Here is a 26,826-nt window from a genome sequence, read left to right on the forward strand (position 1 = left end):
TGGAATGAGGGGCTGGCGAATTTAGCGCCAAGTAGACATGCCCGAGGGATAAAGCAAAAAATACAGGAAACAAGCAAAAGAACCAAGTTATAATTAAATTAGCTAGGAAACAGGAGTCACTAGAAAACATGTTGAATATTCTGAAAGTTGGAGATAACCAGACAATTGCTCAGATAGAGTCTGCAGACGCGTCGTTCATTGTTGGAACTGGAGGAAGAACAAGGAGAAAGCTCGCAGCGGTTTCTGGAACCTCCATTACAATTATTCAGGATGATAGCAAGACAGCCAGGGTTGAAATAAATGGAGACGCAGCATGCCGTGAAAAAGCTTACCTATATCTCAAATATTTAGTTCAACAGAAGCATGGCCCAGTTACCATTGATGTTACCCCAGATTCAAGAGATGACCTTACAATAGTTAATGTACCAGCTCTCTGTGTTGGATATATAACAGGAAAGAAGGGTCAAGGACTGAGAGCAATAGAGGAGGATTCTGGGACCTTAATGTTCTTCAGCAGACCAGAAGAAGAGTGTCCCACTGACAGTACCCCCCCAAACAACGGAGTTCCCATAGGCAATGGCAATGGTCAATCACAATACATCTTGGCTATATTTGGAGTTGCTAGAAATAGAAGAGCTGCAGAACTGAGAGTAATGTGTTATATTGAGCAAAAGATTAATGGGCACTTTACAAAAGATTTGAAAGCAGAGTCACACGACCACATCGAGGATCTGGCTACAGATATTGTTCATATCGAAACAGAGGACCTCAGCTACGCTGTAGGAAAAGAGGGAAATACAAGAAGAAGACTTTGTGCATCTAGTGGAGCTATTATTGAATACGTTGGAAACTTTGCATTTATTCATGGTGACCTAAGTGAGAGAAAACGCGCCAAAGAGTACTTGGCATGGCTTATTGCCCAAAGAACATCGACTGTATCTGTTGACACCAGAGCCAGAGAGGATGTGACGGTCGTTTCAATTCCACAAAATGTGATAGGGTATGTAACTGGTGCAAAAGGAAGCTTCTTAAGGCGTGTTGAGGATGAAACTGGAACCTTTATATTTATCGATGAAAATAAAGGAAACGTTCTTGAGAGAGTCCTCATATTCTCTAGATCAGCTTTTGGACGCCAGAAAGCTAGAGACTTTATTGAACGCAGAATGTACGAAAAGTTGTGTGGCTATGCAGATAATAAGAATTTCCCGCCAAATGGAAATGGATTTACCGGACGAAATGTGAACGGTATCCGCAAGACCAATGGAATTGCTATGAATAATTCACACTTTGATCACCCAATGAAAGGCAACTTTGGCACAATCTCAAATGCATTTTTCTCACAACCTGGGATCACTGGACTTGGAGCTCCTAATGTGGGAATAGGAAGAAGATCAAGGACTAGAGGTGGAGCACCAGAACACCATATTTCTGATAAATCTGGTGGAAAGCCCGCCGGACTATATGGCGGTAATTTGGTTCCTTTTGGCCTGAGTGGTGGCGCCTTATTTTAAGGCTGATGCGACGTGGGGGATATTAACCGATACTTTGACAGGCTCGAAAGTAATTATAAGTTCGGTCCAGAAAGGAGTTTCTGTCTATAATAACACTAGTAGGATTTAGAGGTTGATTTAAGACAACTTGTAAGTGAGGGGAACCTTTAGATATTATGGGTTCATCCAAATTCAGGACGGCAGCAGCAGTAGCAGGAGGTGTGGCAGTAGTTGGTGCCCTTCTGTACTACTTATTCCGAGATGACTCTTCAGAAAATAAGGACGAGTCCAATACTTTAGTCGAAGCATCAACAATCAAAGATGTACCGGAGAACACGGTAAGAAGATCGCTGGATACTTTTACTAAAGAAGACATGTTATTGTTGCTTGATGAGATTTTAGAGAGCCAAAATTCTCTTAAGAAAATAATGCGCTCCTTGACTAACGACTTTGTTGCCGACCCCCCAAAGTCTCTTCAGGATTGCTATAATAAGGTTAAAGATGCGTCACCTCAAGACCCATTAGATAAAAGGAAAATTTCTCTAGTGGACTTTGATCGCTTGGTAGAACGCTTTTATAATGACGAGGGCATAAGTAGTGCAATAGAAAAGATCATGGGGATCCACGGACCAGGTTCTATAACAGAGCGAGCAGGTAACATTGGTAGTGATCAGCTGATTAAGGTTAATGAGTTCATGTTGAAAGAACTAAGAGAGTTCGTAGACCAATACATTTTTATAGCTAATAAAGATCAATTTGATGTTAAAACCTTGACTATTGCCGCACAGGTTTGGGTGGGCTCTAAAGTTGAGAAGCAATTTAACTTGAGTTCTGACGACATTGAAACCGCCATGTTGCTTCATTCCCAAACCCTTCGTAATGATCCCGATTTTGGACGGATTAGCTTCCAGATGCAGGCTACTATGGAACAGTTGCTTGGTTCTCCTGCGCCAACCAACCTTCCCTTTTCAATATGATTTTATTATATATTAGAATCCAGTTTCCAAGATTGTTTGTCACATTGCTCGGGAATGTAATTTATTACCATTACATTTCCTCTATATCTCTTTCATTCGATCTACCAACTTGGTATTATTGTCTAAGGTTTGATATGTTCGATTTGGTTGTAATTATATAATTCGGAAGAGACCAAATTTCTTATTTATTAAAAAGAGTCGAATTGATCCTTCGAGATCCTAACAAGATTTATTAACCACAACTAGGTTTATTTTTTATTTTGGTAGAGTATTCACTTGGACAATGACTTCTCTAAGTCCAATTGGATCGTATACTTATAAAGTTAGAAAATTCTAATTATGTCGTTTTTATCTCATCTCTTTCTTTCAAGTCTCGAACTTAACCGGATTACGGTGAGAACTGCATGGAGAACTTAATGTATAGCTAATAATTAATAACACAGCAAACATATTTTTTTCAATTTATAATGTGGGGAAACAACACGTGTATTATTTTGATTATTTGCATGTACACGTCATTTGTTTATTGAAAAAAAAAAATCACTCTCATGCAGACAAATTTTTTTTGTGGCATGTAAGTGTGTGCAAAATTAATTCAAAAAAATCGCGAGAGAATTTTTCTCCATCGCAAAGTTTGGATTCACTGAGTATTCTACGAAGATTTGAGCGATAATAAATTAATCTTTCAGTATCATTTGCAAGGTTTGAGGCAGCTCTAATAAAGTCTTTCTTATTACTTGCAATGAGTTCCCTCAGGTTTAAATTAGTGAGAATAGACTTTCCAACATTTTGAGAATGGAACGAAGAAATTTCAGTGTAAATGTCTGAAGAATCTACTTGAGAATTTTCTGATTGGTCAATGCTTAAAGTAATTAACGGCACTCCCATAAAAATGCATTCAAATGTCGTGGTTGTTCCAGCATATGGGAATGTATCTAAAGAAATGTCAATATCGTTATAAAGTTCCAGATGAGAGTAGTAAGAGCTGCTTAAGGGGATTAACGAAATTCTGTGTGGTTGAATGTTGTATTTTGATTTGAAAATTTCAAGATAAAAATTGCAACAAGATTGTGAGCTGAATGCTTTGGATTTAAGCAACAAATGGCTTTCAGGAACATTTTTCAAAACTTCACCCCAAAGGTCTATTGTTAAAGGATGTAATTTAGTAACTCTGTTAAAAGACCCAAAAGTTATAAATCCGTTTTTTTTTAGAGGAAGTTCACAAATAGGTGGGTGTTGAATTTTTGGTAAAGTATAACAAAGAAAGCAATTTGGAAGGTAAAGTAATTTTTCAGAGTATTTTTGTTTTGTATGAACAGGGTCAACTATTTTATCAGTAATACGGTAATCAATGTACTTTAATCCAGTAGTATTTGGATATCCAATCCATGAGATTTGAATTGGAGAGTTTTTTAAAGCAAATAAAGTCAAACAGTTATTGACTGTATGGCCACTCAAGTCAAAGAGAATATGGATTTTGTCAGCCCGGATAAGCTTTGAAGTATATTCAATATCTTTCCCGTGTATATATCTCCAATTTTCAATAGGAACAAGTTCTTTAAAAAAAGATGAATAATAGTCATGGCGAGGGGAATTGTCATATATGAAGATATTCAGTTTGATTCTTGAGCCACATTCTATATTACAATTTCTGGGTGATTCTTTTGAGAAATTTTCAGACAAAAATTTTATAGGAGCTAAAATGAAGAATGCAACTGCATGGTGGAAGTATTCTGCCCCAACAAACCCTATATTAATCAATTCTGTGCATGAATTTGACTCTATATCTGGAATTTCTGTGACAGGAATTAACTTATCAAGACGGTCTTTGGTTTCCTTATGAGTCTTAATGAATCTTTTCCCCCACTCCAGAGATAAATCATACATATCTTGGTAATTAACGTAGTAGTCAGAATTGTTTATCCAGATTCGAGGTTCGCAAACATATGAATCCGGATTAGAGTTAATTTCTAGGCAAAGACTCTTAGAATGTTTTAAGTTGTTGGTAATTGACTTAATGGAGTTGTTTTTTATATTCCCAATTAATTTTGGGTTATCTAATGGAATAAAGTAATTTAAAATATATAATAGGTTCTGGAATGCCATTGTATGATTAGGTTCCAGTTCAAGAGCTACCAGAAAACAGTTTTTTGCCATCAAAAAGTTTCCACAGTCTCTATAAAGTACTCCAAGATTATTGTATACATCGGGAACGCTTTGATTAACTTCTAAACACTTTTTAAAATATTCAAAAGATTCATCAATCTTACCAATGTTACCATATAATGCTGCAATAATATTTAATGTATTAATGCAATTTGGATTAATTTTGGAAATCCTTTCGTAGCATAAAATTGCTTGATCAATAAATCCGAGCCTTCTAAGAATTATCCCAAAGCTATCATAAGCATTAATGTTCATAGGATTAAAGTGGATTGAAAGCTTCAAGCACCAAATTGCCTTTTCTTCCTTACCTAATTCGTAATATACTACTCCCAAGTCATTATAAACTTCTGAAGATTGTGGAATATATAATATCACTTTTTTTAAAATGGACTTAACAAGGCTAAATTCAGCATTACTTTTTCTAGCTTCAATTGCCTTATGATAAAGTAATTTTCCTAAATAAAATCTAAATTCATCATTAAATGGATTTTTCTCAAGTAATTTCTCCACAATACTAATACTTTTATCAGTATTCCCATCTATCTCAAAATAAAGTCTAGATAATGTATACCCAATTTCACAATTAACACAATTATTGTACGATTCAAAACATTCCTGAAGCAAATTCTTGCACTTAAAATAAACTTCAAGATTTTTAGAGTCATTAATCTTAATACTTAATAAAGGTGGCTGGCAAAGATCTATTCCATTTAAAGATAATATTGTCTTAACCATACAAAGAATAATATTTGGATAAGACAAAAAACATCTCAAAAAGTATTGATGGGACTTATTTCCCAGGGATTCTGGCTCATTTGATTTGAATAGTATTAAAACGGTATCCTTAAGACAATTTACTAGTCTATCGATATCTGGATATTTATTTGCTATATAATTTAATGCAAGATAAGCATCATCATAATTCTTAAGAGAAATTTGAATAATTCCAAATGACAAAACTTGCATGATAAGCTGATTATCTCCTTCTGAACTCCTTGCTGGGTCTTCATCATTGTTAATTGAGTCAATATTAATCATTTTGTAGCGAATACAATTCTGGATCATTTCAACTAATAGTGAAATAATTTTATCAAGATTTACCAATTTAATATTAGAAGTTTGAAGCTGAATCTTGGAAAATGTCATTCCTATAAAGTAAACCAGATCTTTCATATCAGATTCCTCGAACTTTTGAGTTTCTGAAAGCCTGCTTAAGCAATAATTGCAAGTGTAACTCCTTAGATTAATACACATTTGTCGAAATGATTCAACATTGTTTAAAAGTTCAATTAAAATTGTACCCACTGTATTAATATGGTCCTCTTTGAATAAATGTTCTTTAATCCCCTTTACTACCCATTCTTTGAAATTAACTGAACTGTTAAGCTTGGGATCATTACAAAAGCAAAAAATAGTCGCATTTCTGCCGATTTCTGAAATTTCATTCGTAATTCCATCATTTTTCGCCATAATGAATTCTTAATACCGGCCTGTTTCCATTAACATGTTATAATTTAAGCTTTCAGATTACTGTATTCAATAGAAAATGGTAATTAAGGGTATTAATATATATCATTGAAAATACCGCATAAACTTTGGCAACAAAGACTTTAAAAATGATAAGTCTAGAATAAGCTTTCAAAGACTTAAAGTTTAAATTGGATCTATACTTTAATGAACCTATAGAATACACTAACGATTCTTATTTCTTGCAACTTTTCATTCAACTCCCAATATATTTTCGGAATACAACGGGCTTTGCAAATATGAATACTAAAACAAGATACTACTAATAACGAACAAGGAATATTAATGCTAATACTAAGAATAATTCTTAAATTAATGCCAAAGTAGTCCTACACAAGCCAAAATTTCATTTTAACTGCATCCAATAAATTTTCGGTTTTAAAGCCAATTAAAAAAATATATATTGGCATGGCGCCAAAATGAGAATTTTTTTTTAAAAAAACAATTCGAAGCAAAGTAAAACTGCAGGAAAAAATTCCAAAATATTATATATAAATTTATATAAAGTATTAAATAAGTGGTTTAGTTTTCTGTAATGCATTCTTCAGGAGGAAGTCAGGTCTGGGGTAAGTTTCAGAAGATTCGAATTAACAAAAGTGATCATTGAAAATAACACTTATCTTTAGTTGGGAATGTGCCATTTGATGCTACAGAAGATGAGTTAAGAGAAGTTATGAATTCAGCTGGTCCTGTTCTGTCGATAAGGATTGTGCATGATAAAGACACCGGGTTGAGCCGTGGATTCTCTTTTTGTGAATATCGTGATATCGAAACTTGTATTATGGCGATTAAGAGCTTGAATGGGTACGAATTAAGAGGAAGGTCTATTAGGGTTGATTGGGCAAGTCAGGATATGAGAAGTAGATATAATCACTTAGTTGTAAATAATTCATCTGGTACAGCTCCTGCAACAACAACAACTCAAGGTGGGATTGGAATGGGGCAACAGGGAACTGAAGGTTTGCATCATCCAATATCTTTAACAGCGTCAGCTCACGTTCAGCAAATTCAGGAAGACGGGATATCTATGCCCTCGATCTCTAATAACAACGCGAATTTTGACAATATTTCATCAGAAATTATCCAACTTGTACAAGGAATGACGGTTTCTCAGTTATATTATTTGATAGGCCATATGCAAAAGCTTGTTGTCCAGAATCCTGAAACTGCTAGAAGCATTTTACTGGATAATCCTCGATTCTGCTACGCTCTTCTTCACGCTCAGTTCATTTTGGGTATGGTCAATGAGCCATTTGTTCCACTCAACCAAGAGCAACTTAACAGGGCAAATGAAATCAGGACTAAAGCGATGGCTGTGAGAAATGAAAATACTAATATTAATATAAAAAACTTAGGAGATATTTCTGTTCTCATTGAGGAAATTGCAAACAACCCAAATCCTGCATTACTTCAAGCTTTGGCTTCAGTCCAGCCAAATTCTGTTGCCCAGTGGACTGAAGAAGAAAAATCCAAGATTCTTGCAATCCAACAAGCACTAAAAAGTAGGGGGCTAATTAACTAAAGAGCTCGTTTATATACTACTAAATCGTTTTTATAGAAATTATTATGCATAATATGTTATATTATAGGTCTTTATTATTATCCTTTACGATTCCTTCATTTTTGAGTTATAAAGTGTATCATATTCTCAATGAAAGGCAAAAAATAGTTAATATTTTTTGTACTGAATTGGCGCCAGCATTTCATTTTTACTCAAGTATGGGAAACAAAATTTCTATTGATGATTCAATATTTGAGCTTAAGTTACAGAAGAAGGAGCTAGAGAGACAATATAATAAGAGAGATAGAGATTCAAAGAACGAAAGGAAGAAGGCTAAAGATGCGATAATCTCTGGAAAGGCAGACCTTTCTAAGTAAGTTAATCACTCCAGTTTAGCCATTACTTTGTCTATCATTTCTCCCAAATCTTCTTCTATTAGAATTTATGCAGAGAACTCATTAAGAATGCAGGAAGAATGTAGAGAACTTCTTCTAATGGTCTCTAAACTAGACCGGCTCTGCGCCAGACTGGAAAAAGCATCATCAAAGGAAAAGATTTCAACACAACTTTTAGATATTATTCCAAAACTGAGAAAGCAACTTTCAGAAGAAGGAGTTATGGGATATTCTAATATGGGCAAGATCAAAGAAATCGGCCAACTGCTTAATACTATTGAAGATTCTCAGCCCGAAACAGGTGGGGAAAATGTGGACAAGGAAAAATGCATGCACACAGAAGACTCCGTTGAAAAACTGTTAGATGAACTTGTAAATGAACATGCTATGGAAATTGACCTTGCAATTTCGTCAAAAACTGAGTTTACAGAGTTGATAGAAGAAAATTTAAAGAACAGGACTACTGACTAAGTTCTGAATCATCTCTGAAGCTTTAAATAAATAAATATTTATTATTGGTAAATCAAGGATTTATTATAGCTTTTAAACTTCATTCGCAAAACCATCATTTAGCATCCTCGAATTATTGTGGAAATGATATCAATAACTTTTTAAATATAGTCTGTCCACATGAAATTTTTAAAAATTTATTTTAAAATTTTGAAAATTTAGTGCTATTTAGGTAAATATAGGATAGTGAAGAAAAGCGAGTACCTTAAAAGTAGAATTAGAATATTAAAGGAAATTCGATATTATTGACTTCGTGTTAAAAGGGATTTAAGTGCGAACTTAATATTTTAGGCCAATTTTGTGTGCATAGATAAATATATATATATATATATTTTTTTTTTTTTTTATTACTGAATTGGTGCCGGTACTAACAAGAGGGAAAATCAAACGACGTTAAATAATTAAAAATCCAACTTTTCTTTTCGAGAAAATTGGGAATATAATTAATTAATTAGTAAATACAAATTTAAATAAGTAGTCATTTATATTTATATCTCTGCACTTCATAGAGCTAATATTTTTGGTAAGTCTAAACATCGAAGGGCTGACAAATAGAGTAGGCAGAAATCTGGTACTAGAAGTTCTGGAAGGCGTAATATGTTAATATGAAAAAAAGTTTAGCAGCTGTAAAAAAGATAAAGATTGAAGAGAAATGTATAAAATCCGACAATTTAGAAATTAGCTGTGATTCAGACGATATTGAAAACAAAGCCAATCATATGAACTCAGAAAATTATCCATCATTGTTTGACGGCTCTGATAGAGAAGATGAGGAGCTTAATAGAGGATTTAAGCGTTTGGTTCGGAGAAAGAGAAGTACCAGAAATGTCTCCGACTCATCAAGCGTATCCTCTTCGTCTATAGGATCAGCCGGTAAAAGCGACTTTACAGATTTGGAAAACACTTCTCAAGATGATGAAACTTTAGAAGAAAAGGAACTGAAGAGGCTAAAAGAGTTAATTAAGAGAGAGGATGATGCTTTATCTTTTTGCCTGGATATCTCTTCGAAGATGAAGAAGGGGATTGTCGACTTTTTTGTCGGAAATGGTGCAAACGATGAGGACAAGAGGCAAATTACTGATAATATCAAGAATGGGCATTGTAACATTAGTAGCCTTACAGAAGAGTTGAGAAGAGGCGAATTATTTGAGTATATCAATTCTTTTGGAGATACCAGATTGAAGGAATACCAAATAGTTGGAGTTTCATGGCTTTTAGCTCTACACCAGAATTCATATAATGGCATTCTTGCAGATGAAATGGGGTTGGGCAAGACTGCTCAAACTTGTGTTTGGCTGCAGTATCTATTTGACTCTGGTAAATTGTTAAAGCCTGTAATCATTAGTTGCCCGGCCTCCTTATTAGACAACTGGACAAAGGAAGTGTCTATTTGGGCTCCAAGACTCAAAGCTGTCAAGTATCATGGATCTCAGAAGGAAAGACGTCAAATTGCTGACCAACTTTTTGAGGAATACGAAGAAAATAGAGTGGATGCAATTATCACCACTTTCCAAATGCTCAGTAACAAAATGGACATTAATATGGCTTTCAAACACTTTGAATTTTCATATATGATAGTAGACGAAGCTCATAATATAAAGAACTCCGCGTCTCAAAGGTACAAGTCAATGAGCAGGAAGATTCAGTCTGAGAGAAAGCTTTTGTTGACTGGCACTCCAATCTCCAATTCTATTTCGGAACTTAGTAATATGCTCATATTCTTGATGCCAGAAGTATTCAATTCTGATCTACTCGAGGATGCGTATAATAGTTATAAACGCCAGATTTCAAACAGAGAACAATATGAAGAGGCTAACTCTGAGGTATTATTCCTTCAACAGATTATTGCTCCTTTTGTACTTAGGAGGTCTAAGCAGGATGTTCTATCCTGTTTGCCTAAGAAGCACACGTTTATCGAATTTTGTGAACTAACCAAGATACAGAAGAAACAGTACAATAATGAGATAGGACGTATATATATAGGAAAGGACTCATTCAATGATTCAAAAGACTCAAATATGCTGGATAAATCCTCCGATCAGGAATCTTTAAACGAGAATAAGCTAATTAACTTAATTCAAAGAAAGATCCAAGATAAGGTCAACAGCCACTTTGGAGATTTGGCCTCTGCTGAAAATGAAAAGGAATCTGAAGATGATAGCCTTGACTCAAATGATCTAACAGGTTTAAAAGACTATGATCAAGACCAGGAGCAAAATGAACAAGCAAAATCACAGGAAGAAACGGGAAAGCACCATTACGACCCGAAGTACGTAAATTCGATAATATTCAGGATGAGAAGGATTTGCAACCATACCCTTTTGCACCAGGGCCACTACACTAGCAAGCAAATAGAGGAGCTAGTGGAATACTTGTCAGATAATGTGGATGAATTTAGAGGATATCCTAAGATTAAAGTAGAACAGCATATTACTCAACTCTGTGACTATGAGATTCACCAGCTTGTTTCTAGATTGTTAATCGTGAAGAACTCTCCATTGCTGGAGAGTTTCAGAGTTGAAGATGATTTAATTATTAATGGGAGCTGTAAGCTAATGAAGATGAATGAAATAATTCAAAGTACAGTAATTGAGAATAAGGAAAAGTGCCTTATTTTTTGCCACCACACAATGCTGCTCGACATTATCGAGGAGTATATAAAGATTAAGTATAACGTCCCTAACTTTTACTTAAGATTAGACGGGACTACTCCCATCCTAGAGAGACAAAATATGATAGAGAAGTTTCAAAATACTCAGGTTCCGTTGTTTCTGTTGTCAACAAAGGCAGCTGGGCAAGGCCTGAATCTTACAGTTGCTTCTTCAGTTATTATGATGGACCTTGACTACAATCCCCAGATAGAGAAACAGGCCGAGGATAGAGTTCACAGAATTGGCCAAAGTAAACAAGTTAAAATCTTTAAGTTGGTTTGCAAGGATACTATAGAAGAGAATATCTTTAATTGTTGCCAATCCAAGCTTACTTTGGACAATGCCTTTGGAGGGAGGAATCAAAGGCAGCTTTAACTCCTCCCTATTTCAGTAGGCAATAGCCTATCTTCTGTATCGTCACCAAAAATAATTGTAGTGCTATTTTTAATACTCTGCTGATCACTTTCCTCCAATAGTATTTCTCCTGAATCTGTCAAATACTCATATTCGAAATTCTGGATATCCTCATCTAGCAAAACGGAGGAAATTTCTGACTTAACCTGATTAGACAGCATTAAGTGGCTTTCTATAAACTCCTTAATGGTTGGGAATCTTCTGTATAAAATTCCGACCATTTCTAGAAGAGCGAAATAATCTGAAGTATCAATCGTCTTGTTAATAGCTGCGTTCTTCTTGCCAAAAAAATCCTTCTTTGGCTCAGCCTCGTCTTGATCCATTGAAATATTTTTTAAAGCTTCCTGAGAATCCATATAGGCCTTAACTAATACGTTAATTTCTTCCTGCTTATTCCTTATAATCTTGATCAAATTCCTCCTATCATTCAACATCTTCTCAGTTAAGTAGATACAGTTCACACACTCATCCTCGCTCTTCAGCAGCATGCCCTGTTCTGCTGGAACAAAAATGTCAGGATCCATTTTTTCCTTAAAGCTAAGGTCCTCTTTTGAGTATATACCTCGGTTTCCCGCGCAGTTCAGAATTGCATGTAATATGCATGCATGTGTTTGCTTGCTGAGGACAAATCCATTATAGTAATGATTTTTAAATCTTTTATTAATTTGATTGAGAATGTTGGTATTTTTTAGAGCTCCAAACCTGAACAGAAGGACAGAAATAATATCGGTAATTAGTGAGCAGGAGTCCTTACTAAGTTGACTTTTAAGTTTTTCGTCGAGAAGCTTTATACTTTGAATAAAAGAGTTTGGGATTTCAAGATCTGGGTTTTTAACATTAAACGCAATGAGAGAGATTACCAATTGAGTTAAAGTGGTCATAGCATTGAAAATGTGAGAGTTTTTGTTAATCTGCATGTTTTCATCTTCGTCCTTAGTTCCATAAGTTCTAATTAAGTTAAGAAGCAAAGTCTTGTATTCTGATTCCAAAGCTTCTGAAATATCCGTGATCATAGGTCTTCCAAGGTCTATCAGCTTTCCAAAAAGTTCATTTTGGGAAGAATTTGATGAATTGAGTGCCTTATCATTGTCAGGCTGTTCGTTTTCCCATATCTTATTAACTACAGATGTAATATCATTAATTTTGAAGTATTTCTTATTCGAAGAGTATACTCCATTCAAAATTAGAACCTGTAAGAGCTGAATGCATCTGAATAGTCTATAATGAAAAATTATTGTTAAATTAAGAGTATTTTCATCATCTTGACAACCTTGCAAACCATCTTCACTTGCTAATTGAACCTCAAGTTTCGAGAAAACTGATTTATTGTATAAACGTTGGAACTCTGTAATAGGGAACCAAAAACAAAATGAAATAAAATCCTTGAAAATCATATCTTGAGAGTATAGTTTGTCTAAAGAAAACGATCCAAGATTTTGGTTATTTATTAGGGACTTAAATACGGAATCATCTCTTGAAATAAGCAGATTCAAAGAAAAGTTTTTGGGTATTATAACAACCCCAAACCATTCTAGAAGACTATTTTCCATTTGGTTCATGTATTTCTCCCTGAGCTCTTGGATTTGCTTGGCATGTTGCTCAATATCAGATGATTTATTCTCAGTAATGTAATCTATCGTAGGTTTATAGTCGGAAATAATCTTATTAAATCCAAACCAAAGAGCAGGAGTTATGGCAGAAGACAAGATCATAGAACACCATTCTGGGCTAATAACTGGATTCTGGTCTTGGAAAACCTGTGAAAATTGTATCACCTTTTCTAAAAGTCCAAATTTTATCAAAACTGGACTGGCAATCATAGTGCTTAAAATCTCCCTCATTTTCTCAGCCATATTTGAAGAGCTACCCGTGTTCATTGCTTGGATGTAAGAATTGGAAATTTCAACCACTCTTAATATAATGGATGCAAGGATTACATTCTGCTCATTTCCTATTAGACTTTCAATGCCTTGTACAACATCAACATTATACATTTCGTTGTTATAAAAACTATATTCTAGGAATAAGAAACAAAAGCCAATAAGATCCGTTAAAATGTCCAAGAATCCTTGCGCTTCATTGCTCGCCTCCAGGATGAACTTCAAGCAATTTTGGGATTTTGTTATGTGAAACAGAATCTCTACAGAAATTTGTAAAATCTCAAGATTGGAGTATATAGCTGAACCAAAATCAGTGATTAATAGAAACTCATTTATAATGCTATCAGAGTTAATAAATCCTTTGTGAGGTCCATCCTTTTTGATAAATTGCTGAGTTTCTTCCTGAATAATATTTAAAATCTTTGAAATAGAGCCATTATAGGTGATCATCTTCTGTACTTCTGAATTCGACTTAGTTAAAAGCATTAATAACTCAAGAGAGTTCTGCAAATAAGAACTATGATTGTCTAAGCCATCCATAATAAGCTCCAAAAGTAATCCCATACAATCTCCTTGAGAAAGAATTATTTGATCCAGTTTAAAGCTTCCTAATCCGCTTTTTTGGATTATACTAAGAATCTTCACAATATCATACTTAATATAAATATCAGCCTCCTCATAATTTATATGTCTCAAAGTTTCAAGTAACTGGGTACCCCCTTTACTCACGTTTGCAATTTCCTCAATAATCTTTGCATTTTCAATTTCTATTGGATCCTCCTGAGTTGGAAAAGGATTTGGGAAATCGCAACAACTTATAAACTTAGAATTGTCCTTGTTGTCATTAATCATCCTTATTATTAACTGAAGTATATTTGAAAGAATGTTCTTGTTAATATCATTCCCCATCCAGCTTATTACCCAAAATACCAACTGTACCCACTCTCTCTGCAAAATTAAGGCATTTCTATTTTTTTCTCCAAATTCAACCAAGGAATTAATCCCTACCTCGACCTTTTCGGGTTTATTTGAGGTAATTGAATTCTTTACATCAGCTATAATATAGTCAACATCTAGTGAGGCATCCAAAAGAGAAACTGAATTCAGTACTTTCTCGTTGACCTTTCTCAGTAGAGAAAATGCCATCTTAGTTACAATTAGTAATCAGAGCTGCAGAATCCTAATTTGACTTCTTTCTCATTTCAACCTTGTATATTACCTTGAAAAAAAAAAACACCAGGTAAGTGGCGCGCAAATTAATGAAATAAAAATATTGTAGAAAATAATGAATGGTATTTGGAATGTAAAGATAAGTCAGGAAATAATATTTATGAAATGAAATTAAATAATGCAGAGGTTTTGTTAAAACTAAAATTTTTTGAGATTCTGAATTCTTAATTTGGTCATTGTGATGTGGGCTTTTGCTCAGAAATCTCCCAACTTAAAAATCTTGAAACTTCATCCTTTGGTTCTGAATAGATCAAGTACATATGGAATTCATTGTTTGGGAATATTCACACCTTCACTTAAAAGAAGGAGAGCTTTTTTTTTCTCAGACTATAAATTTTCAGGAAGCAATTGCATGCATGCAAAGCCATTATCAACCTATAAAAATAAAAACCTTTCGAAAGAAAACGTGCTTCTGAGTATACTCAAGAAAAGTAGATTTATTCAGGAAAAGGACTCAAAAAACATTGAAATCCTGACTAAATATTTATGGCCAAAAAATAAGGAATATAAAAGAAGAATAATTTTTTCATTACTAAGCTTAGGTGTTGCTAAGTTTGCCACAATTCAAGTCCCTCTATTGCTTTCAAGACTAATTGACACTGTAGGAATTTTCAGCTCTTCAGATCTTTCTTTATCTCTTACTAATAAACTTAATGTTCTGTTTTTAATTAGCTCTTATGGCATTGCAAGAATCTCTTCTTCAGGGTTTAATGAACTTAGAAACGCCCTCTTTTCTGAAGTTAGTCAGTCTGCATGCAAGGATCTATCCTTAAAAGCCTTTCATCACTTTCACAATGTTAGTAATTTGAGCTTTATTCAAAGTCATAAATCTGGAGAACTATTAACTATAATAACTAGAGGATTTAAGTCCGTATCTAAACTACTCAATATTATGATTTTTCAGATAATCCCCACTACTGCAGAGTTCCTAATGGTTTTAGGAATTCTTCTCCATAAAGTTGGTTCGGAGGTAGCGCTCATCACCTTAGCCACAATGGTAGCCTATATGGATTTTACCAGAAGAATTACTCACAAGAGAACCATTTACAGGAAAAACATGAATACTTCAGAACAAAAGTCTAATGGTCTCTTGAGTGACTCACTAATCAATGCAGAAACTCTCAAATATCTCAATGGCGAGAAACATATTTATGATCTCTACTCAAAATATCAGGAAATATATAAGAATTCTAATGTAAAAGTCCAGACATCCCTGGCATATTTGAATTTTGGTCAGAATTTCATATTTACAGGAGGGCTTTTATCAGCAATGTTGCTAACCACAAATAAGGTTTTGGCAGGGACGCTACCTATTGGTTCTATAGTACTGGTAACCTCGCTTTTATTCCAACTTGCCATTCCTTTAAACTTTATTGGTATGATTTACAGAGAGTCTAAATTAACTTTGATTGATTTAAGCAAGTTAAATGAGTATTTAACCATAAAACCAAAAAATGCTTCGAATTTTCAAAAAGGTAAAAATAAACTGAATTCAAATATTAAAATTTTAGAATTATACAAGGAAGTGATCCCCAAAGAAACTGATCCAAGTTCCGAAAAGAATTCTATAAAACTAGAAAATGTTTCTTTTGGTTTTCCGTCTACTTTTGGAAATGAACATACATATATTGAAACGTCAGATGCTTCTGAAGATTTAGTTTTGAACGATCTTTCTCTTGAAATTCCATTGGGAAAGAGAATGGGACTTGTTGGATCTTCTGGTAGTGGAAAAACAACTTTAGCAAAGCTGATCTATAGAATATTTGAACCAAACTCTGGAAAGATTCGAATTTTTGGAAAAAAAATTGAAGATTTTGAACTCCATGAATATAGAAACTGCTTTGCAGTGCTTCCTCAAGACGTTTTACTACTTAATATGAGCATTATTGACAATTTAAAGATTGCAAATAGTAAAACAACTTTGGATGAGATTAAGTCAGCCTGTAAACTTGCTGGAATTCATGAAAACATTCTGAAGATGAAGAGTGGATATGAAACCATTGTAGGGGAAAGAGGATGTAGCTTATCAGGAGGTGAAAAGCAAAGGCTAGGCTTTGCTAGGATGCTTATTAAAAAGTCGCCTATTTGGATTCTAGATGAGCCTACCAGTGCATTGGACCTGATAAATCACAACTTCATGGTAAAGATACTTTCATTCCTACATGGCCACTCAGTTTCAAATTCTAATTCTTCAAATATAAGTGATAAGGATGATTTGAGATTTAAGTATAAGGATATATTTAGCCTTATACCTTACGTTAGGGATAAGAAAGAAATTGAAAGCATTACAAAACTTATAGACGACATTGTAAAGCTACCATTAACTATCATAGTAATAGCTCATAGACTCTCCAGTGTCAGAAACTTTGATTCAATAGCTTATTTGGAGGAAGGGAGTGTCAAGGAAGTTGGAAATCATGAACAACTCATTGAAAATAAAATGCAATACTACCAGCTTTGGAACAAGCAACACATTGACAGCATACTAAAGTAGTATATTAATCAATTACTTTCTAACCTAATTAATTGTCAAGTATGTATATTCTTTCTAGAGCTTTAATAAAGCCTTGCTTACTGGATATTTTGCTTAGTGGGATATTCTTAGAGATCTTTTTTGGAGCCTTGCTTTGTATAGATCTGCAAATATCCATATTTACTTTTACTAAAGGAGTCTTGAAGGGTCTCGCAAGGTTTTTCTTAATAAAAGAATTTTTGTTTTCATAATTTTCCGATGATTTTGGAGTCTTATTCGAAATACTTTTCGAAACTGATGATGTATTTGCATCTTCATCGACCTCCGGCTCAACCTCCTCAACTGATTCTTCATTTACAAGTTGTATTAGATGGCCTGGAAAGCTAATTTTTGAAACGTTAATTTTCTGAGCATGCGAAGAAAAAGATTCTACAATGTTTCCTTTATACCCATTTTCGTCAATTTTATACAAAGAAATTCGGTTATTTCCTTTAACATTATCTATTTCCACAACTCCGTCATGCCATGTTTTTGTCTTCTGAGTTTTCTGTCGTGTATAAAGTACCTCAAATTGTTTCTTCATGGTAAATTTACAATACCTATCACCAATACATATGACTTTTAATGTATTTTTGATATCAACAATTTTGCCTAATCAAGTGTTAATTTGAGCCTTCCTAGACAGAAATGTAAATTCTGGCGAAAAATAGCCATAAAATTGTCTTAATCCTTATTGAAGCTCTATGCCTTGCAAATAAATACTATAAGCGTTCTCTAATTTTCACCCCCAGGCTCAAAAAAAAAAGGTTAAACACCATAATACTTCTCTAAGTTAAATCTCCAGAAATATTGATGTTTGAGAATTCCCAATACTTCCATTATATTAAATGTTTTTTAAAATTTTATAATTCGTAAAAAATCATTTAAACAATTTATGTGGGGAATTGACACATGCAAAATGCCGGTATTATTTGAACATTCATTTTCTATTTATTTTTAAAAAAAAATAATTTGGAATTTTTTATTTAACAAAGTCTTAAAATCAGAATTAAACACGGGATCATTCACCATATATTGATAAACCCGAACTTTAATAGATCGATTCTCTATTCATATTTTAATAAACTTAAAATCCAAAATATATTATTAGCAATAATTTATGCACAAAGTGAATTATTTAAGGTAAATAACTGTATTTTTTTAGCTCAATTTGAAAAAAAAAAATTTAAAACTGAAATTGCAAATTGAGCTTGGTATTAATATCGAGATGAGCAACCATTTCACAAAACTCTTCATAAGAAATGAGCCCATCTCCGTCTTTATCAGCTTGAATTATACACCTATCAACCAATTGTTGAAGCTAAAATAAAGATTTATATCAATTTTTTTTTAGTTAAATTTAAGTTTGAACGTTTTGGGAGTACTAATAATACCCATCCAAAACTTACTTGTAAATCCTCCAAATTATCTCCAACCATCATCTTCATAACTTTGAAAAGCTCCCCGTTTGAAATCCAGCCATCACTATTCACATCATAAATATCAAAAGCAAATTTCATCTTCTCTTCTGGATTGCTCCCAACAGCCAGCCTAGCAAGACCTATAATGAATTCAACAAATGATACTTTACCGTCCTTATTAGTGTCAAAAATCGAAATCACACGTTTTACCAATGGATTATCCGCAATCTCTGGCATTTCAAAAAGCTCGTGTGGGTCAAGCTCTCCATTTTGGTTAGTATCTAATGCTTTGAATCTTGAGTATATACGAATAATATCTCTCCTGGTAAAGCTTGCAGCATGTATTAGCTCAAGCTTTTCCTGTTCTGAAATACCACTTGATTCATTTCTAAAAATTAGTTTAATGACCAATTCTGTCTAAAGGGACTAATAGGGAACTTACCCCATTTCTTATTTAATGGTTTCTTGCTGAAAGCTTCACCTAGGAAGATCTTTGATTTTTTCTGCTTGGATCAAAAATTTAATTTATTTTCTTGATTCTATATTTAACTAGTCGGGAAAGCGCTTTAAATGTACGGCATGTCTATAGTACAAATACAAAAAATTGCAGATATATTTTAAATATTAGAAAAAAAGATTGCAATAATATTTTTTTTTTGATAAGATTAGAACTACCTAATATAATAATATAACAGATTAAAGAGAGTCATCTTCAATTTTACCAGACTCCTGTTTTGAACTTAGTAATAAACTACTTTCTTCTGCTGCTTTTGGTTGGCAATCCACAACCAAACTGGCATTCACACTAGACATGGTATTAGATCCGTTTTTGTGTTTACTGTTTTGAATACCTCCGTCAGATTCCTGAAAGTTTTCAAAGTTTATTCCATCGCCTACCTGGTTTCCAATGGGAAAAATCCACAAAAATGGGTTTGAGCCAAATACCTGTTTAAATGAATGCATATAACCCTTAAACCACATGTTAGTATAGGAAGTGCTTCTAGACTTTTCACAAAATTCAATAGTTGTCATAGAATTGAAAACCAACCATAAATGAAAGAAAAAGAAGGAAAATAATACAACTACCAAAAATGCTGATAAAATTTCAGCCAACAAAAGTGCAACAATGTCTCCAAACTGAATAGTTACCGTATTGAGACTCTTGTTTAGGGTAGGAGCCAATGTAACGGTAATAAAGGTACATGAAATGGCAGAGTATAATATTAGAAGGAGGAGTTGTTTATGGTTCCCCCAGCCTACACAATTGCTGATCCAGGGACAGTGGTGATCCATTTTAAGAACGCAAGTCCTGCATACCCTACAGTGGTGAGTTCTATCAGGCTTGTATTTTGCACACCACTTACAATATCTCCTTTCTCCATTGCTCTTAAGCTCCTTTGATTTCACATCGCTTTGTAATCCTCCTTCCGTAGCTTTAATACTCCATTCGGGAGTATTCGGAATCTCCCCAGGCTTTGTTAAGATACTAAGGACAAAGCAAACGAGTGTCATAAGTACAAATACATTGAAAATGACCGCTTGAATAATGCCAGCTTCACTATTTTTTTGAATTAAAGGAATAATATGGTAAAACGTATAAATCAAATATAAACACATTATAATAACCACCACAAAGATGACAGGAAGCATAGTGAGTACTTTTCTCCTAAATTTATTATATCCATTTGAATGGTCTAGCAGAATATCATCTGTGCCAACCATATTTGTTGACTTAATCATCTATATTTTTAGATCCTTTTCTTTTCAGCTTATTTCCTTTAAGAATAAATAACTACTCTTCTAAAACACAGTCCATATATACTATAAAAATTACCTCACCAGAAACTTTTCCGATTTATTCTTCTTTTTCTCAATTTCCATTCACTTACATGTAATATTTCTTAGATGGTAGACATATTCTTGTTTATTTAAAGGCTCCCTAAACTATTATTTCTGCACCCCTACATACCGCCATGTTTTTGGCGGGAACAAAAGGTCACTAAAAGTGGCAAAGCGAGTATTAATCAAGGGGAAACTTGATCATTGAATATACAAGGAAAGCGGATGTTATATCATTGAGATAAAATAGTGAATGGGACTTTTTGGGAGTTTCCTGAACCCTTTCGGATTCTGTTCACTGCACAGCGATATATGTGTGTATCTTGAACTATGAATATATGAACAAATTACAGTTGGCAAGATCATTATATACTATCATTAAAATTTATTAAAGTCTATAAAAAGTGATTATACGATCATGCTAAATCAAGAAGCTTCTAAATCTCTTAAAATACCAGAATATTGCTTTAGGCGTCGTAACTTGAAGGGAGAGGGGGAGCTTGAAAGTTCAGAATTGCATGCATTAACTGATGAATGTTGGGACTCCCCAAGAATAACCCCAAACTTTGGTGATGTAAATGACCATTTATTGCTGAATCGGACGCTGAGTAGGGTACCTAGAATCTATTCTTTGGCTGAAGGTGGCTTGGAAAATTCTAGGAATAAATTTGAAGCTTTCAAGCCTTTTTTTGAGATTGACAGAGAATCATCATGTATTGTTTCAGAGATCGGAATTCACGCAGAAGAGTGCATTAAAGCCACTAATGATAATTACGACTATGACGATGATGATGACGCACTAACTCCGCTTGTATCTTCCGCTGCTAGATATAGACTTTATGATATTGACTGGGATGAAAAGTCAAAGCTAAAAGACGAGCAAATCAGTAAGAGCCATGAAATACAAGATGATATCAAATTTAAAGACGCTGATTTTTGCCTGCTGGATTCCACGGGAATAAAAGGTCCAAAGGAATTCGAAACTCAGCAAGGTAAAGTTACTATCACAGAAGATGGAGATTTTAGTTTTGAATTCTCTAACAGAAAAAAACTTTTCACAGTCAAAGGAGGAGGATGCTTTGTTGTAGTTAGTGATACCATTGATAAAAAAAAAATGGCTTCTACTGATTCATCATCTGAATCAACTGAGATGGCTAACCAAGACTATAATGAAAGTAAATACCACGTTAGTGAGCTTCCACAGCAACACTTGAAAAGATATATTTATGGAACTCATCTTTGTAAAACTATCAAATCGTTTATTCCAAAGGTAAAGCTTAAAGTTCTTCAAGAAGGGACGTATTTATTGATGTCTAATCATTTAACTTTTGCCGATTTTCGAGCAGAATTTATCTCAAACCTATCAGACCAGGTTCTTTCTGCTCATCTTACTAATTATCAATCAACCATTATATTTACCTCAAGAAGTGGCGACAGAGTAGAATTCGACAAGCTTATTCTTGACAAAATGGGAGTTTATGAAGAGGTTGATGAGGCCTTTGATGAAATTAAATACAATGATTACTTAATTAACAAGTCTCATGAGGTTTTAAAATGCGGAATTGAATGGTCAACTATTATCAAAATCTGGAGGTTGGTACTCGATAGGCTTGTTGACTGCAAAAATTTAGAGCTAAAAGGGCTTAAAGCCTACTCTGAATCTCTTATTTGTTCTGATGTAGATTCAACCTTTTGCGAGAGCTCTTCCATTGGAGAAATTTGTATGATGGATTGGCGCATCAAAAAGAACGCCTTTGAAGATATATTTCCAATTCAAGTCGAGAAGTCTAACTTAATCAAATAAGATGGTAATTCCTTGAAGTGAACCCCTTTAGCGATCTTAATGAGTTCGCAATATCATTGTATTTAAAGGAATGTTTGTTTAAACCATTATTAACCATTCCAAAACGAATTAGCGTCAATACGTCGTGATATGGGATACACTTATTACGATAATTTACATCATTTTGAGGAGTATCATTTAAATTAATATTCTTGTAAAAACTTGTTAAGTTTCTTTGGTTAAATGACTTAAGATGTTTTTGAGCTTTCTTTTCTGAAAGTCCCAGCTTTGATTCAATTGAAGCCATGTATTCCAAAATTATAATAAACATTGAAAATGACTCTTTGTATTGAGAATTGTATATTTCCTTCTTTTCATAAAACTCTAGTACCTTGTTAAAGTATGTATCTATCTTTTCGATTTCGCTGGTAAAAAGCTTAAATGCAAAACAGCTTGTGTTTCCTGACACATTTTCCTCTTCTCCCTCCTCTTCGGAATCAAGTTGATTTTCAACTTGGGCGATGTTGTAATGAAAGATGCTTTTGATAGTTAATATGAAATATAGGGATGAAACAGAATTATAAAGAAAGATCTCTAGGTCGATACAAGGAATCGTTGGCATAGTTTCCTTGCTCTCAAGCTCAAAGTTAGATATTAACAATGATACACTCTTGAATATTAAGTCGATACTTTTCTTCATTTTGGATAAAAATTTGTATGGAAGAAACATAAAGATATTTTTAATGTGGCTGAAGTTCACAAAATGGCTGCATTTTATCTTCCTATTTTCCGACAATTCGCCAACAATGTTTGATAGAATATTATTAAATTCTTTGATTTTGCTCTGGAAGTAACTGTGTACAAGATCCTCCTGAATCTCGCTTAAAGCATTAATTATATTTGATGCGCAAATAAAACAATATATCTGCTTGTTACTCAATACTGATCCTTTAAGAAAGTTTATGAGTATCTCACTTTTCTCATCTGCAGAATTCTCCCCATTAGTACTTTTCAAATAGCCTGCCGTATTATTACCAATACTTAAACAATATTGAGTCATGATAAAAAATAAGTATTTGACAGCATCAGCAATCCATCCATCGGTTTTCAATAGCCCTTCCTCTATTATATTTTTGATATTAATAGTTATACAATAAGCAGTATAATATAAAACATAGTTTTCTTCATATTTTGAACACCAAATGAGAAATGACGAAAGGAATTTTCCCGCCTTACATGTATATATATGCAAGTCGCCTTTAGAGTTGTCAGATTTTACAGAGCCTTGATTGGCAAGAAAGTGGATATCTAATAGCAACAAGTAAGTAAAACTGGTAATATGAATAATTGATAAAAGCTCCATATTTTGACTTAGATAAGTAGAAAGGCGTTCCTCTGATTGTTTAAATGAGTTGTCCATTATATTTGCTGCAGCCTGAAAAAGTTCGAGAATTTCACTGATTAATATTAGCTGTATATTCCTATCTGCATGCATTGTACAACATGTTTCGCACAAAACCGGGAAAAGAAGAGAAAAATATGAAAAATCGTAAATTCCATTTTGATGATGTAGAATTTTGTGAATATGGTTAATTATCTTGAATGTGCACTCCTTTGAAGTTGAAAATAAAAGTGGAAAGGTTACAAATAGCTTCTGAAGAATTTCAACAGAATATCCCTCATTAGATATCATTAACTTTGTGTAGCAATTATCTTTATTTTTGAAAACATTTTCTCTATTCTTGATATATTCTGATGTAATTTGATTGTTGTTTAATTTACTTTCAAAAGCCTGTTTTTTGGATGGCTCAACTCCCAAAATTTGAATCAAAATCACATATTCAATTATATCAGTAAGAACTTCCTTTTCGATTAACTGCTCCAATATCTTTTTCGAGTTTAATATCAATTTTAAAGTCAAATGTAAAAATTTGATGGCCAATCCAATACGTATATACTGTTCTTCTTTAACAACTATTTCATCATTGTCTAAATTATTATCTAAATAAAAGGCATAAAGTAAATGTTCAATTAAAAATAGTTGTTTTGCAACCAAGACTTCTGTTAATACTACTGAATAATCATTTTCTTGTTGAATAAGTTCTTCAAATATTGTAAGTGCTAAATTAATGTTTAAATTCAAGTTGTCAATGCTATGTTCTTTTGCTGATTTAGAATATATCTCCATGCTAGACACAACAAGTTCTTTGTTCAATTCTCTTTGATTGTTCTTATCTTGTTTCTCTATCAACAATTTCGTCGATTGAAAAAAATCCAAAGTCATTTTAAACATTACATCTGTAGTTTCCTGCAAACTCAAAAATATGGATCTAGTGAGCTCAATTAATTTTGAAATTACCAAATTGAATTCTTGAGTATATTTGCCTTTGTATATTATTTCTTTATCTTGTTCTATACCATGACTCATTTCCTTAACGCTCAACAATGCATCAATAAAAGAATAAACTTGTCTAATATGATTTCCAAATTCTTCTTCAAATGAAGGCAATAACCTTACTCCATCTGAAATCAAAAGTATTAATAATCTTAAAAATAGGTATAGGCAATTCATATTACTTAATACAAATTTTTTTACATTGTCGTCTTTTATTGAAAATAATTTGTTGATTTCTTTTAAAGAAATTTCCTGGTACTTCACTATTCTTTTCTTGTTATTAGTCCTCAAAATATCAAATCCATCCTCACTTTCATATCTCCTTCTATTATATTCATCATTTTGAGAACTGCTGCTTATAAATATTTCATAATCTATAAGTATTTTTTTCTCCAATAACTTAAGGCTATGCTTCCTCCCATTTAAGTACTTATTCACACATGACAAGAGCTTAGGTAACTCACAATCACAATTATTTGCAAATATTAAATCTAAGATTTCTTCCATTTTGTGTGAATATACAAAAAATCATTTTCAAACCTGCCACGTTATACCCGAATACGAACATGCTATAACTTGGCATATCCCCCCCACATGAAATTCACTGCATGGAATAACTCAAATTCTGTTGCTAACTTATTATTTGAAAATCTAAATAAAAATAAGTTTATCCTTATCTATTATTTAGTTTCATTACGTATTTCTCTCGAATGAATTCGCATTTGCATTTCTAAAAGAGATGTTTACAAATTCATTAAAATCTGTTGGCGGCAATTACAAGAATGCCTAATTATCATTTATATTTTAAAAAATTTTGGAGAAATTAAGTAAACCCCTGAAAAACTGCGGTAATATTTCGTAAAACTTCATTTATGAACCTGTTATTCTGAAACATTTTGGAATGCCGGCTAAAGAAGATTTTAAACCATTTGAAATCAACAGCTTTTTGACTGAATTCAGGTCTCAAATATCTAAAAGAAAGAAACGATTTCAAGAACATTCAAGCTCAAAGCATTTAGATATTTTTGCAGACAACAGAGCTAAGCTAATGGTTAAGAAAATTAGTGATGCCAATTATCAATCAGATATTAAAAGACTCATTGAATTTGCCACAGATAGGCCATCAGTAGAAGGTGAAAACTCACCATTAAGTCCATTTAATACTGATTTGCTTTTCTTCAATGAAGATAACTCCTCCTCTTCAATTTACTTTGAGTGGTCATGCACGGATTGTCCACTATATATGCCAAAGATGTGTAACTGTGGAACAAAAAGTGAAGGCCCACATCCTATGGTCTGCAACAATGAAAGCTGTGAAGGCTTATTAAAAATACCTTATAGTCTTATACAAATACCATTAAATCGTACAATTAACTCAGTCCAATCATTTGTATCTGAAAATATGGGTATCCCAAACTCCACACTTATATATTATGGAAAATTAAAAAACTCACTTCTTTTAGTGCTATTTAACAAAGAGCAAGAAAGAAATTTAGTAAAAGCCCTTTATAATGCATCTAACTCTATTGGTTGTATTGCTCTATATGATATTTTTCCCGATAATAACAAAAGTAGAAGCTCGAGAAGACCTTATACTACTAAACTCAAATACACAGGTCAAATCAATAATTTATACAAGTAATTATCCAATTCAAAAATCAATATTATTATAAAATAAAAAGCTCTCATTTTAAATCATTTTTATATTCAAGTAATATTTAATAAATTGATTATTTTTTTAACACTGATTCTAATCAAAGATAATTTAAAGTTTGAAAGTTAAACGTTTGGGTGAAACAAGAATTCAATGCATACTATATTAAATAACGCGCCACTTATTCCTAATAAGTTTTCTATCCACTATTTATACTATGAAAGCTATATTTTTACTCTATTAAGTTCTTTGTTGATAAGAAGCACACTTATTTAAACTATAATAAAGTTCTTTCTACATAGAATAATTCTTCGAAGAAAAAATAAGTTGATTTTATTCGTTAATTTTGACTTGCGTTTTTGCTTTATTTAGATTAATCATGCATAGGCATTTTGCAGACTAAATGTGTTTTAAAATTTTCACTTTAGAAACTAGTTTGAAAATTCAGAATAAGCTAATAAAAGTGAACATTTTGCTTTTA

The 26,826-nt window shown here is 33.1% G+C and overlaps 13 protein-coding genes across 13 annotated transcripts; 7 read left to right on the plus strand and 6 right to left on the minus strand.

Moving 5' to 3' along the window:
* Positions 1-128: 128 nt before the first annotated feature.
* Positions 129-1,511, plus strand: ELE39_000887 (RNA binding; the record flags this gene model as incomplete). Its single annotated transcript, XM_067343927.1, has 1 exon — positions 129-1,511. One exon carries the CDS (start codon positions 129-131, stop codon positions 1,509-1,511), a length of 1,383 nt encoding a protein of 460 aa, XP_067202646.1.
* A 155-nt stretch (positions 1,512-1,666) lies between these two features.
* Positions 1,667-2,467, plus strand: ELE39_000888 (apicomplexa specific secreted protein; the record flags this gene model as incomplete). The annotated part of the gene is made up of 1 exon (XM_067343928.1): positions 1,667-2,467. One exon carries the CDS (start codon positions 1,667-1,669, stop codon positions 2,465-2,467), a length of 801 nt encoding a protein of 266 aa, XP_067202647.1.
* A 546-nt stretch (positions 2,468-3,013) lies between these two features.
* Positions 3,014-6,103, minus strand: ELE39_000889 (spindly like TPR repeats; the record flags this gene model as incomplete). Its single annotated transcript, XM_067343929.1, has 1 exon — positions 3,014-6,103. One exon carries the CDS (start codon positions 6,101-6,103, stop codon positions 3,014-3,016), a length of 3,090 nt encoding a protein of 1,029 aa, XP_067202648.1.
* Positions 6,104-6,695: 592 nt separating this feature from the next.
* ELE39_000890 (cleavage stimulation factor subunit 2 that has a CSF1 like RRM domain) lies at positions 6,696-8,527 on the plus strand (the record flags this gene model as incomplete). The annotated part of the gene is made up of 4 exons (XM_067343930.1): positions 6,696-6,726; positions 6,787-7,662; positions 7,719-8,034; positions 8,101-8,527. 4 exons carry the CDS (start codon positions 6,696-6,698, stop codon positions 8,525-8,527), a joined length of 1,650 nt encoding a protein of 549 aa, XP_067202649.1.
* A 644-nt stretch (positions 8,528-9,171) lies between these two features.
* ELE39_000891 (actin-dependent regulator of chromatin subfamily A containing DEAD H box 1) lies at positions 9,172-11,528 on the plus strand (the record flags this gene model as incomplete). The annotated part of the gene is made up of 2 exons (XM_067343931.1): positions 9,172-11,467; positions 11,503-11,528. 2 exons carry the CDS (start codon positions 9,172-9,174, stop codon positions 11,526-11,528), a joined length of 2,322 nt encoding a protein of 773 aa, XP_067202650.1.
* A 60-nt stretch (positions 11,529-11,588) lies between these two features.
* On the minus strand, positions 11,589-14,657 carry ELE39_000892 (VDP USO1 YBL047C family vesicular transport factor; the record flags this gene model as incomplete). The annotated part of the gene is made up of 1 exon (XM_067343932.1): positions 11,589-14,657. The coding sequence occupies one exon, from the start codon at positions 14,655-14,657 to the stop codon at positions 11,589-11,591; it is 3,069 nt and encodes a 1,022-aa protein (XP_067202651.1).
* A 265-nt stretch (positions 14,658-14,922) lies between these two features.
* Positions 14,923-17,235, plus strand: ELE39_000893 (ATM1-like ABC transporter with 6 transmembrane domains; the record flags this gene model as incomplete). The annotated part of the gene is made up of 1 exon (XM_067343933.1): positions 14,923-17,235. The coding sequence occupies one exon, from the start codon at positions 14,923-14,925 to the stop codon at positions 17,233-17,235; it is 2,313 nt and encodes a 770-aa protein (XP_067202652.1).
* A 28-nt stretch (positions 17,236-17,263) lies between these two features.
* On the minus strand, positions 17,264-17,797 carry ELE39_000894 (ABC-transporter; the record flags this gene model as incomplete). Its single annotated transcript, XM_067343934.1, has 1 exon — positions 17,264-17,797. One exon carries the CDS (start codon positions 17,795-17,797, stop codon positions 17,264-17,266), a length of 534 nt encoding a protein of 177 aa, XP_067202653.1.
* A 642-nt stretch (positions 17,798-18,439) lies between these two features.
* ELE39_000896 (EFh domains) lies at positions 18,440-19,121 on the minus strand (the record flags this gene model as incomplete). The annotated part of the gene is made up of 3 exons (XM_067343936.1): positions 18,440-18,574; positions 18,663-19,062; positions 19,117-19,121. The coding sequence occupies 3 exons, from the start codon at positions 19,119-19,121 to the stop codon at positions 18,440-18,442; spliced, it is 540 nt and encodes a 179-aa protein (XP_067202655.1).
* A 249-nt stretch (positions 19,122-19,370) lies between these two features.
* ELE39_000897 (DHHC family palmitoyl transferases with a signal peptide and 4x transmembrane domains) lies at positions 19,371-20,414 on the minus strand (the record flags this gene model as incomplete). Its single annotated transcript, XM_067343937.1, has 1 exon — positions 19,371-20,414. One exon carries the CDS (start codon positions 20,412-20,414, stop codon positions 19,371-19,373), a length of 1,044 nt encoding a protein of 347 aa, XP_067202656.1.
* Positions 20,415-20,931: 517 nt separating this feature from the next.
* Positions 20,932-22,317, plus strand: ELE39_000898 (uncharacterized protein; the record flags this gene model as incomplete). Its single annotated transcript, XM_067343938.1, has 1 exon — positions 20,932-22,317. The coding sequence occupies one exon, from the start codon at positions 20,932-20,934 to the stop codon at positions 22,315-22,317; it is 1,386 nt and encodes a 461-aa protein (XP_067202657.1).
* A 27-nt stretch (positions 22,318-22,344) lies between these two features.
* On the minus strand, positions 22,345-25,198 carry ELE39_000899 (uncharacterized protein; the record flags this gene model as incomplete). The annotated part of the gene is made up of 2 exons (XM_067343939.1): positions 22,345-22,352; positions 22,402-25,198. The coding sequence occupies 2 exons, from the start codon at positions 25,196-25,198 to the stop codon at positions 22,345-22,347; spliced, it is 2,805 nt and encodes a 934-aa protein (XP_067202658.1).
* Positions 25,199-25,592: 394 nt separating this feature from the next.
* ELE39_000900 (uncharacterized protein) lies at positions 25,593-26,333 on the plus strand (the record flags this gene model as incomplete). The annotated part of the gene is made up of 1 exon (XM_067343940.1): positions 25,593-26,333. One exon carries the CDS (start codon positions 25,593-25,595, stop codon positions 26,331-26,333), a length of 741 nt encoding a protein of 246 aa, XP_067202659.1.
* Between the last annotated feature and the right edge of the window lie 493 nt (positions 26,334-26,826).

The sequence above is a fragment of the Cryptosporidium sp. chipmunk genotype I genome (genome assembly GCF_004936735.1).
Source record: "Cryptosporidium sp. chipmunk genotype I strain 37763 chromosome Unknown contig_14, whole genome shotgun sequence".
In the NCBI taxonomy this organism is placed as follows: domain Eukaryota; phylum Apicomplexa; class Conoidasida; order Eucoccidiorida; family Cryptosporidiidae; genus Cryptosporidium; species Cryptosporidium sp. chipmunk genotype I.